The sequence below is a fragment of the Cryptomeria japonica genome, chromosome 10 (genome assembly GCF_030272615.1).
Source record: "Cryptomeria japonica chromosome 10, Sugi_1.0, whole genome shotgun sequence".
NCBI classification, from domain to species: Eukaryota; Viridiplantae; Streptophyta; class Pinopsida; order Cupressales; family Cupressaceae; genus Cryptomeria; species Cryptomeria japonica.
The window spans coordinates 109,642,413-109,654,146 of NC_081414.1; the positions used below are offsets into that span (position 1 = coordinate 109,642,413).

At 33.0% G+C, this 11,734-nt stretch overlaps 1 protein-coding gene across 1 annotated transcript; it reads right to left on the reverse strand.

Moving 5' to 3' along the window:
- Positions 1–8,764: 8,764 nt before the first annotated feature.
- Positions 8,765–10,711, reverse strand: LOC131072588 (probable WRKY transcription factor 47). The gene is made up of 4 exons (XM_058008786.2): positions 10,622–10,711; positions 10,431–10,541; positions 9,800–10,171; positions 8,765–9,624 (listed from the first exon to the last, which is right to left on the reverse strand). Exons 1-4 carry the CDS (start codon positions 10,667–10,669, stop codon positions 9,055–9,057), a joined length of 1,101 nt encoding a protein of 366 aa, XP_057864769.1. The 5' UTR covers positions 10,670–10,711; the 3' UTR covers positions 8,765–9,054.
- Positions 10,712–11,734: the final 1,023 nt, after the last annotated feature.

Here is an 11,734-nt window from a genome sequence, read left to right on the forward strand (position 1 = left end):
AGCTCCATCCGAAGGAGAAGGTAAAAATATTGTGAGGTATATGCATATCATTCATGTTTTTATGTGATTCAAGTTATGTCTTTGATTTCATATGCTTCCATATTTGATTTTCATGTTTACTAACTAATCCACCTGACTCTCCTTTGCACCATCTTTAGTTACAATATCTATTTTCCCATGATTCAACATGTTCCATCAGTATCTCTTCCCTAGTTGTAATATGGAATGTTCTTGGACAAAAATTTTATATGGGGGATACACTTAATAAATCTATTTTTGCTATAGACAATGAAAACTGTAATAGCTATACTATAGGTATTAGATTTTTTAATATTGATAATCATTTACATATACAAGGTTTTGTGAGCATAACAATTAGACCAATTCTAGGTCCTTTAGAGAAACCACACTAGAAACTATTGGCAAGAGACACTACATTGTTGTTCAGATGTTGTCATTGATGGTAACTTGAGTCAGGTATCCAATCCACAGTTCATGATTCATTCATACCGGAAGAGAGTCTAAGGTATAGTGAGGTTTTATGAGATAGAACACTGCATTTGGTGATGTACAATATTTTTGTTGGAAGATCAGTTGTGTTGAGTATTTGGTGTAGCAGATCTCGAAGAAGCATTGTAGAAATGTAATATACTTTATTCCAAGCTTATGGCCTTTGATGTTGAGTGTTGAGTGAGTTGGAAGGTCTAGTATACAGTTTTCTGGTATAACAGTGTTCATCGGTAGTAACGTGTGGATATTCATTGTGCAGATCATGCAGAGTAATTTTGGTGATTGTTTGTGTGTTCGAGTATGTTAAGCCAACATGTGGGAAGCGTGTGGATAAATGTTTTTGGTCCACATGGTTGGTTTGGACCGGATTGAGCCGATTTGGGTAACACGTTTCATTTGTGTGTGATGCATTTTTGAGCCGACGGGAAGGAAACCTAAATTGATGTTGTGAATATATAAAACTAATTGATTTGATCATTTTTTATATTGGTAGATGTAGGTGAAGTGTGTATGTGTGATTGTACGCAATTTCAAGTGCGCAGCTGAAAGATTTGAGCTCCGGAACATAGAAGAATATCATAATAGAGTCGTGTAGTAGAGCAGAGTAAGATAAAGTATTGTATGCTTAACCAAATCTATTTTTGGAATTTTTAGATGTTGTTTATTAGTTCAAACATTCCAATTATTATCTATAATCATCTATAAGATAGTGAGACTTTTGGGGTTGTAGCCCTTATTGTAATTGGAGCAGTGAGCTCTAGGTAGTGTGCTTGAATGCATGTAAATTCCCGTCATGTAATATTATTATACTTCTAACAAGGTATATTAATATTATGGATCTTAATCCCATAGTGGTTTTCCCCTTAACCGGGGTTCCACATAAAAATCTTGGTGTTATAGTGTTGTGGTTATTTGCTTTGTGTTTCTGCAGTCTACTTTTATTCATTTGAATTAAGTGGCTTAAAAGACAAATTAAGAATGTTAAAAATTGTTGAACATTGATTCACCCTCCCCTCTTACTGTTCCTTGATTCCAATAAAATCCAACTACGAAAGACCATTAGTCAGAACTTAGAAATGCACTTAACAACAATTAGACCAATTCTAGTTTCTTTAGAGCAATCACACTAGAAACCACCTATGGATGACCATGAGTCACAACTTATAAATATAGTTATATAGAAATCACCTTCACAACTATAAGCCAAATACGAAAGATCAAGAGTCACAACTTAAAATTCCATAATAGATGTCCCTTTTGGATTTCAAATTGGGTCTACAAAAATTGAGAACTCAATTATTCAACCAATAAGCTCAAACCATTAGATAATTTTATTTATTTTTGTTGACCAAGAGGTATTTTATATGTTTCATAGGTGAGGTGGAGGTCAATATTGAAGCCCAATTTTTTAATGTAGATGGTTCTCATTATAGATCTTGTACCATTTGCTTCTCTTCTTCTTCATACAAATTTCTAATTTTTTTTTCTTCTTTGTCCTTTTTATCCTTATCTATTATTGCCACACAAGATTATTTTTTCAACACAATATTTTCTTACTTCATCATGATCTTATCTTCTTTGATCTTTGGAATTTATGTATCTACCGTTTTCTTGGATCTGAGATCTTTTTCTTGTAATTGTCCTGAACTCTTTTTTCTTATTAGAAAGAGTTTTTTCTACTTCTTATAATGTTCATCTCCTCATTTCCTCCTCAATCCCTATTATGCTTGCTATTTTATATCTATGAATGAGGTTATTTTATTTAGAAAGTCATCCATTATGCTATCTAATTTGTTTAATGAAGCCTCAATATATTTAATTATTAGATCATCAATAATTAACTTTTTAATATATAAATTGACTATAGATTCAAAATATTTGTTGTAGCATCTATTTTGTATTTGGTGCATTAGTTATATAGGTACGACATCCATAAGATCCTCTTTCTTTGCTTATTTTTCAAGTGATTGTGGTATTTGTGGCACCTACTTTCCAACTCTTATCTTTTTCACTGTCCATCTTTCCTTTTGTAGGTTTATTCTTATTGTACCTCCTTATAAAACTCTATATTTGATATATGTAAATTAGTTTTTGTTACCTTTTTTTAATCAAAACTATAAATTACTCATTAAGTTTAGATTTTATCTTGAGAACAGATTTATGGGATCTGACAATATTTTCTACACTTAACTATTTGGAACATCCTTCATTCCCCAAACTATCTACATACCTTGTATACATAAAATAAAGATACAAAAGGAACAATGTACAAAACATGTAGTTCCATTTGAGCTGATATTTATGCAACTATACAAGTGGGTTCACAAACTTTTCCAGGGTCCAATTTCCTAAAATAATTCATTTCTAGCTACCACTCACTCAATTAAAATAGCGATGAAATCCTAGACTAAAATACTACTTGAGAACATCTTAGAATAAGGTGTTTGACATTAAGTTTCATTAGTGATAAGATTTGATATTTACATAAGATGTAAGTCTAGGTCTAAGTATGATTTTATATTTACTCTGACTTATTGTTTATAGTTTTTCCTATTTCTTAGCATCAATTTATAGGGATAATGCTACATATGCAAACATTATAATTTATATCTATATTAGGCCATAAGTGCAATAGTTCAAGCATAATGGAATGACCCATACATGAGAATCAAATAAATCATAAATTTTAAAATTATGTAAGATTTGGTTTGATTAACCTATAGAATAATTCTTACTAAATTTCTAATCATGAAGATCCATATTGGACAAGGTGAGAGAATATACGATAAATAATTGTACTAAATATTATATTAAAATAAAACTAAAAAAGAATAATTAACATCATATGAACGATAAACATGATAGAATATAAAGAAATATAAGTCTTTTGTTACAAAAAAAATATTTGAGTAACTCATCTATAAAGCTCTTGGCATATAAATCAAATTTTTGATTCAACCAAAAGATTATTTACCATATGTGAGAGTATATTATCCTTAAATAATCTAATTTATAATTTGATAATCTAATTGGCAATAACATTAAACATATTTAATACATGTATTAATTACAACATAAATATAAACTGGGTTCTCTCATATTCAAATGTTCTTAATAAAGGACCCAAGATAAATTTATAATAATATTATAAAATCACCACTTAAAAATTAGTATGAAATAAGATATAATGGGGATTCAATTTTATAACAGCTTTAGTAGTTTCCTAGGTTGTGGGATTCTCTTGTGTTGTATCCTTACGTATTGTTGTTGGAAATTTCCTTTTTATTTTCTCTACAACCCCTTTTTCTTCTTTCTATTTGGAATTTATTATTTGCAATCCATGAGATCCCACATTCAACATTTATAATATTCTAATGTGTAGTGTGGAAGTGCCATACTTTAGTGGTGAGGATATTGGAATACCCCACTTTTCATGCAATTTTCACTTCATTTTCCTTTAGGTGCTCTTCTACCTTCTTCTTACTAAAGTTGTCCATGAAATGTGAATCTACTAGGTCATCATCAACTTCATATGAAATTTGTGGTATCCATGAAAACTTAGGTTATATTGTTTGCATCACAGTCTTTATCCATGGGAAACATAATATCTTTTATACTTTATTAGATTGTATCATATATATCCATTCTCATATTTTCATTTATTATTTCAAGGATTTGAGGAAGTCTCAACATACTCTTGAGGTGGAATATTTAAAATGTTGCACACTCTTATTTACTTGAGCTACCACTAATTTGTTATTTTCTTAAGTTTTTAACAAATGCTAGCAACACTATCATAAAGTAAAATGTTAGATAAATAATTCGAGTTCCATATTAAAATTGGGAGTTGGTTTTCTTCATGTATTTCATGTTCTTCAATACAAATTCCCATAAGACATCACATAGATCTATGTCTTTCTCCTTGACAATCATGTAGAGTTCTATATTGATGGATGTAGTAGTTGTACAATCTTCCTAGTTTGTGTAGTACTTTTATAATCTTTTCACATGGTAGTATACCACACTTCATGGTATGTTATTTTTGTGACATCCAAGTTTCTTCCATCATATGTGGCACTAGTCAGCTCAATGAATTTTTCATTATTTATGACCATTTTGGAAGGTACCTCACCCTCTACATTGAACCCCATTATAACCTAGATGGATTCATTTTCAATCCAATAAAGTGAACATTTATATACATGTATTTGTATTTATTTTGACAAAGAATATTTTTATCCATCCTTCTTCCTTTCAGATTTTTAGAAAATCCCTCCATACATCTAGCTTCTTAATCCCAACTTATAGATGTTGCAACAAATATTATGCTTTCCTAGGTTTTAGTAATATTTGTTGGATTGACTCAAAAAATTTGTGCTCAATATCCATGAGTGGTTGATGGATACACTTCTACACATCTTTGATGTATATTATAATGATTAGTACTTTTGAGAACATACCATCAAGGCTATCCCCCATTGTCTTATACAAGAACTTATTATACACTAGTTATAGCTTCTAGAAGATATATAAAAGAGTAGGGTTTCCATTGTCATTTCATAAAACCTTGAGAAACTAAATAAAATTCTCTTAAGAGCTCATAACTTCAAAATAAGTGAGGTAAAAGTACAAAACTATGTCACACTAGAAACGACCAACATTAATTAAGATTTTTTAACTTGAATCATTAAAACAAAATATATACATTTTAAATTTTGAAATGATCTAAACTAGTTAAATTTGTATTTTTTAGTATATTTTATCTTTATATTTAAAAATAATAATGAAATATTTATATGTATTATTTTTTATCAAATTGACACTATAACTAATAAAATGTTGAAAAATGAAGTTTAATTATGTTTCTTTCAATTTTTAATAGTTATTGATAAGTTTAAACTTAGAGCATGGAATATTATTGAATATATTTAAGGTGATAATTGGTACATCATAAGAAAATTTTCACTTCCAAAGTAGCTTTTGGAGGTTGTATGGTCATGACAAGTGCTACCTATAAGAAATCCACCACGAGTCCTTTTTTATAGATGATATGGCCAAATACATTTGTACCAAATGGTATTGAAAAACACTTTTTTTTATGTTTAGAGACATTTGTATACTTATACATTATTCTAGTATTAATCATAGTGCATAGATAATATTTTTAATAGCCCATAAATTGTTTAATCATATAAATAGACTTCTAAGAAGTTGTGGATAAATTCTTTGAATGTGTTAATCATATGTGTCTAGATAATGATGCCACATTCTTAGGCCAAACATAATTGCATATGTGAGTGATCCCAATTTTATTATATATTTTATTTTAGATTGATCCTCATGTTGAATCTTTAACTTGATGATATTAAAAAAAAATCCATAAAAAATTGAATATTATTCCCTTCCAACAACTAATAATAGAATAAGATCATGGATACAATATTTATTAAAATTCTATACATATTCTAATATCCCTGATTATCTTGTTTTGTGCTACCATTGGACTTTACATTCAAAATTTTGTACTAGTTTTATTATTCTTACTAATTTCGAATTTGACTTTCTTCTTTGAAATGTTTAGATATATGATATTTTTCGTTTGAAGTTTGATTTGATTTATATATTCACTACTCTTTCTTCCTCCTTAATTCTTTTCAATTTTATAAGTGTGTGGAGGAATAGCTCTTCATTCTCTATTTAAATATATACAAACGGAACTCCAACTAATTCTTATTAATTTTATAGAAGTGTGGAAGAATAGGTCTTTAAACTCTATCCAAATCCCTCGTTATGTGATAGCGGAAAGGAATTCGAACTACTCTGCTCTCAGATTTTAGCGCCTTTTCTGAAGCTTCAAACGCCTTCCCTATTTGCATATTTCAGTCTAATAATCTAGGACCAGGCCATTATTCCACGCATCAAATCATAATACTAAACCAACAATCTTTATAGAAACATCAACGCAGCTTTGAACACAGCTTTGTGCTACGGGATTTACGAGAACACACCTACCATTCTCTTCAACATCCTCTTCAGAACCTAATCATTCTATCGTTCTCCCAGGGCCACAGGAAGAGGCCAACTGAAACGTTAAACTCCTCCAGTAAACCTGATTGAAGGAAATTTGGAATTATGGGTTCCTCTCCTGATGCTCTCAAGTGCATTCCTCGGCTTATAATGCTCCCTGTATCTACTGTCAATCACAGATTACAAAACCAATCACCATCACCTTCTACGATGACGTGTTGGAGCGGCTATGAAGAAAGTAAAGATGGCTTAAACTAATCTCCTTGCAATGCACAGGTCAAAGGCTCGTGTGGGAGAAATGATCAATGTTTTCATCCGCCTTCCATTCTACAATTCTGCGCAGGCATCGATATCTTCACGCCGGCATTAGCACTCAACACGCCACAACATTTATCTCATCGTGCACGGAATTAAGAAAACGGCTGAGCAGAACAGCGCACAAGGACCAATTCCATGAAGGTTTGATACCAAATGTGGAAGGAAGGCAAAATACTTCGATGATGACGTTATGGTTTAGAAGAAATTTATACAATGCGAAAGAGTACAAAATACTTCGATGATGAAATTACTGTTTTTGAGAAAATTTCTACAATGCAAGGAGGCAGTTAGAAACTGCAATGTAATATGCCAACAAGATAGGCAAGCAACCTTCATCTAAAAGGACTAGAGAGACGTGATCTAAAGATGACCACTTACCAATTAGACCTAATTACTAGTGGGGTTAAGCTCCCAGTTAGTAAGAATGTTTTTAGGTTTCTTCTGTAAGGAGTACGAGTAGTCTTATATTGTTGTAAGCCATCTGAAAGCTCATACACAGATTACTGACATGATGAACTATAAATTATCATTTCTTTTCCTTTCCTCAAGATTGTCTTCAGCTGACTGTTGGGTTGATTTCAATGATGTCATAGCGTTAGCTACTTAACATTATTGTTTGATTTCAGCGTTCTTCTAGTTTTTGTCCCAACAGATAAGAAGAATTTTGTTTTCTTAAGAATCTAATGGAGTGACTTGTGTAGAATGGTGCAGGCCTTATTTACAACAAGCATGGACAGTTGTGGAAAACAAAATGGCACAGAGGATCTCTATTACCAAGAAACAATCTCAATGCCTGAAAGAAGACCGCTTAAAATAGGTGGGTAGACAATTTAGGGCTGTTGTTCTTCAGGCTACCAAAGCCACTAAAGGCATTAAAATGTTTGAAAGAGGATAGGTCCATGACGCTATCAAAATAAAAGAATTCCTGATGACAATAATGGACATTTCGGGGAGGAAAATGTATGGCGAAATTGGTGGCAAACAAATTTTTTTCAAAGATCATGGTGCAATGATGTGTTCGTGGCAATTTCTAGCTACAATTGAGGCTTGGAAATAAGAAGCATCAGAGGGTTTTTCAATCGAGTGGCAATAAAGGAAAATGTAAGAGTGCCTTCAGTTGTTCATGACAAGACTCATAAAGTGCAACTTCCAAGAACATAAAATATTCATGGACTCCCACCCAGCGACTTGCTTTCCTCTGAGCAAATGGAGAGGATTTACGAGTGTAAGGATGAGCTTTTGATTACTCTGCACAATGACAATTAGATGGAATCGAAGTGTAACATTTAATAATTCCACAACTTAAGGATTCTTTCTTCGTTCCATTTAGTTAATAGGAGCTGTTCCCACGGCAGCAACTTATGTATACATATTTCTTCTATCCAACCTTTTTAAATCTCGTTTTGCATTGCTTTACTATTGCAGTTATAAAATATGACATAAAAGAATCTTAATTTTTGCATATGATCTCTGTAGCTTTTAGCAGGATCTGTACCTACATTGCATCACTTGTTTAAGACAAGCTATTAGAAAAATGGAACTGTGCAGACTCAATACAGTCCTATAACATCTAACAAGTAACTAAATGATAGTAAGTAATTTGTTTGGCTGCCATTTATTTTCCTCCAACAAGAAAGTAGAAGGCCTTTGAAGGGCATTAATGACTTCTGTTTAATAGCTAAACACATGTTTGCTTTTGACTGGCTCTCATACATGTAGCGTGTAGATTGTTCTGTATTTGAAAGATTTTTAATTTTACAAGGAACTGAAAGCTGAAGTGGTCTTATACGGGACGTTAAATACATCAATTATTGATTGAGATTCTACGTTTTATCATTCGATATTTTTCATTTTTCTTACACAAATCAACCTTTAATAATCAAATAACAGAGCCTTTCAATGGCTTTCAGAATAAGAAGTGGCTCACGAAGTGAAAAACTGTAGACAATTTGACACTAATCCATCAAGGCTTTTCAATTCAATCTCAAAAATACAAATCCAACAATGGACGGCATTGGGTACAAGTTTCCAGCATGAGAAATGAATTACATCTCTGAGAGCGAAATTCCTTGAGGCTTTTCTCTCTCCAAAACATGATCGATATCTCCAGCTGGGTATTAAGCAAAGACATTGAGTACATATAAAAGTACATGACTTATGTATTATACAGAGTCAGAGGGTTTTCTACCTTACATGACATTATCCCTTAGACGTTGCACCCAATTGGAGTATAGAACTGGCTACAGCAGCAGCCAGTGCTGCAGCAAAATTGGGATCTGATTTGATGGAGGCCACTGGATCGAATCCTAATTGACTGTAATTCGTATTGCTGTTATATAGAGAACTGGGGAATTGAGAAAAGCTTCCTCCTTGTACTTGTGGGCGTATTGGGTGTGATGCAGGATTAGGCAGCTGATTAGGGTTAGAAGCGGGGATAGGATTGTCGGTGAAGTCCAGAGTGATGGTGGGAGAAGAACCCATTGAGGAGATGGTAGCAATGGAAGGATGAAAGGGCAGCTCATTGCCTCTAGTTAGACCTTCACCACGCTCATTCGTAGTAGCGGTCATGGCCGCCATAGCAACTGGACTCAGCAAATGATTATGATCTCCTTCATAGGTTGTGCTCACAATGCCAGGATCTTCAGTGCACCTCTGTACCTGTTTTTTTACCGGACATGAAGAAACCGCACATTTGTAATAAGCTCTAGGCCAAAGACTATTCCTTGTTGTTTTCTGTCCATATTTGCGCCATTGACAACCATCGTTTACCTGGGAACAACAGAACAGATCGTTATGTATGTTAGAGAAACATTGATGATAAAATTCATACACAATGAAATTCAAAAATAAAAAAGCCAAAATTACTCAAAATGCAAACCAAGTTTAGAAAGTAAAGAGTTACTTGAGATAATAAATTTAATGGGCAAGGGAAATGGGTTTATACCGTGGTTGTTTCTGATCTTGTGCGGACAGTTACAATTTTCTTAGGGAGGGGCACTTTTGGATAGTCAGAATTCATGGTGGCTACGTGAGGCTTCTTATTCGGTAAAGAGATATCTTCATATGAATTGCTTTCACCATTTGTGCTCTGGTCCAACTCATAGTTTACTTTTCTCTTCTTACTGGGCAGCCGATCATTTTCCATGGACGATTTGGATTTCTTCTCTTGTGAGCTTTCAGAATGTGCAGCGCTAGAATCCCCGCTATGATCCGTAGCCTGATGCCCATGTCCTTCGTTATTCGTTTCCTCTGCAACATCTGTGCCCAAAGTCAAATCCCTTCCTAAAGAACTGGGAAACGACCTCAAATACTCTTCCTGCGAAAGAAACACATAAACAACAAATTAATTTTGCACATATCCTATAATCTGTCATGAAGAAAATAATAAGTTAAAGGAAGAAGAAAATGTTAATGGTGGATCATAGAATATAGATTCTATAGATCCATTCTTGAGAAAGAAGAAGAAAATTCTGATGTGAATTCGTTTCTTCGAGATTTTGAATCAAATTACATGATCCATCAAAGAAGAGGAGAACAAGATAAAACTTCAACAAGGATCTTCAAAAAATTTATACCTGTTTCTTCGTGAGTTGCGTTTGCAAGCCCTGATAGTTTCCCCTAATGATGTGGATCATTGACTTAAGCTTCTGGTTCTCCTCGCCAAGGCGTCGTAATTCAGCCACAAGCTGGATTGAGACTCCCTTTGTAAGACAACGAAGAGAAAAGAGAAAAAAAATAAAGTTGGTCACAAGGACTACCTACGTACCTCATTTTTGTGGCAGTCCTCAGAATAGAAAGCCCGATCTTTACTCATTTTAGCCAAATCTTGGAACGCAGGCTCTGTTTCAACTTGTGTATTGCGTAGCCGGGACTCAACCTATATATACAAGTCAGCGGCTCTTCATACGTCTGCAGTGACGTCATCTAGGCCGTTGAAGTGCAACATCCAACACAAATAAAGTCGTACCTATTCAATTGTTCAATGGATTCAAATGCTATTCGTGACAAAACAAGTACAAACCTTAATTTCACAACGTGATATAATTAGGCAGTCAAAGCCAATTCAATAAATCTATTTTACTTCGTCACGGTGCCCCGTCATTAAAATAGACATATTTATACGCATGAGGGCTTAAGGGGCTCTGTACATATGGCTGCTAGTCCTTCATGAAAAGGTGCAAAGTGGGGTGCATTCATTGTATAATGACATTTTAATGGTTCCAAGTCAAGAGTCAACAGCCCGCTGATCTAGACCAGGTTAAAGCTGTGGTTTACTCTCATCCAGAGTTTGAAAAAAGTCGTGTTCGAAGAATGACGAAAGTTTCGGGGTCACGAGGTGAATAGTTGCACCGGCCATTTAAACTTACCGCCTGGGAAACGTGGGAAAAAGTAAGTGTCTTCCAATCACAAAATCTGATCTCTTTTTTAACTCATCTATACTTTTTTTAACGAGTCAAGGGAGGTTTTACAAGTCTAATCCACGTGAATTGTGCATGAAAGTCAGAAGCTGATTGATTAGCTTCGTAATCTATACATTAGCTTTAATGAATCACCGTCAAATATAATCTAAGAGGAAGACACTGAAATTTCTTCTTTAACTGTTTATGGCAAGTACCACAAATGAATTATTATTAGTATATCTTTTTAAAGATATTATTTTAAAGTGTTTATTTTAGTGAACTAATTAATAATATAATCACTTTTAAATTTTTTTCTTTTATTGTTTATGGCAAGTAACACACGAATTATTATTAGTATATTTATCTTTTTAAAGATAGTATTTTAAAGTGTTTATTTCAGTGAACTAATTAATAATATGATCACTTTTAAATTAATATTTTCTATTTTTAGATGTGTTAGTATATTATAATAAAATATT

What these genes read in the sequence shown, in the direction of transcription:
- LOC131072588 (XM_058008786.2), bottom strand. Translation starts at nt 10,669, where the DNA reads ATGAGTAAAGATCGGGCTTTCTATTCTGAGGACTGCCACAAAAATGAG. An exon ending in CGCAACTCACGAAGAAACAG is followed by an intron (nt 10,172 to 10,430) that starts GTATAAATTTTT and finishes TTTCTTTCGCAG; the next exon opens with GAAGAGTATTTGAGGTCGTT. An exon ending in CAAGATCAGAAACAACCACG is followed by an intron (nt 9,625 to 9,799) that starts GTATAAACCCAT and finishes TGTTGTTCCCAG; the next exon opens with GTAAACGATGGTTGTCAATG.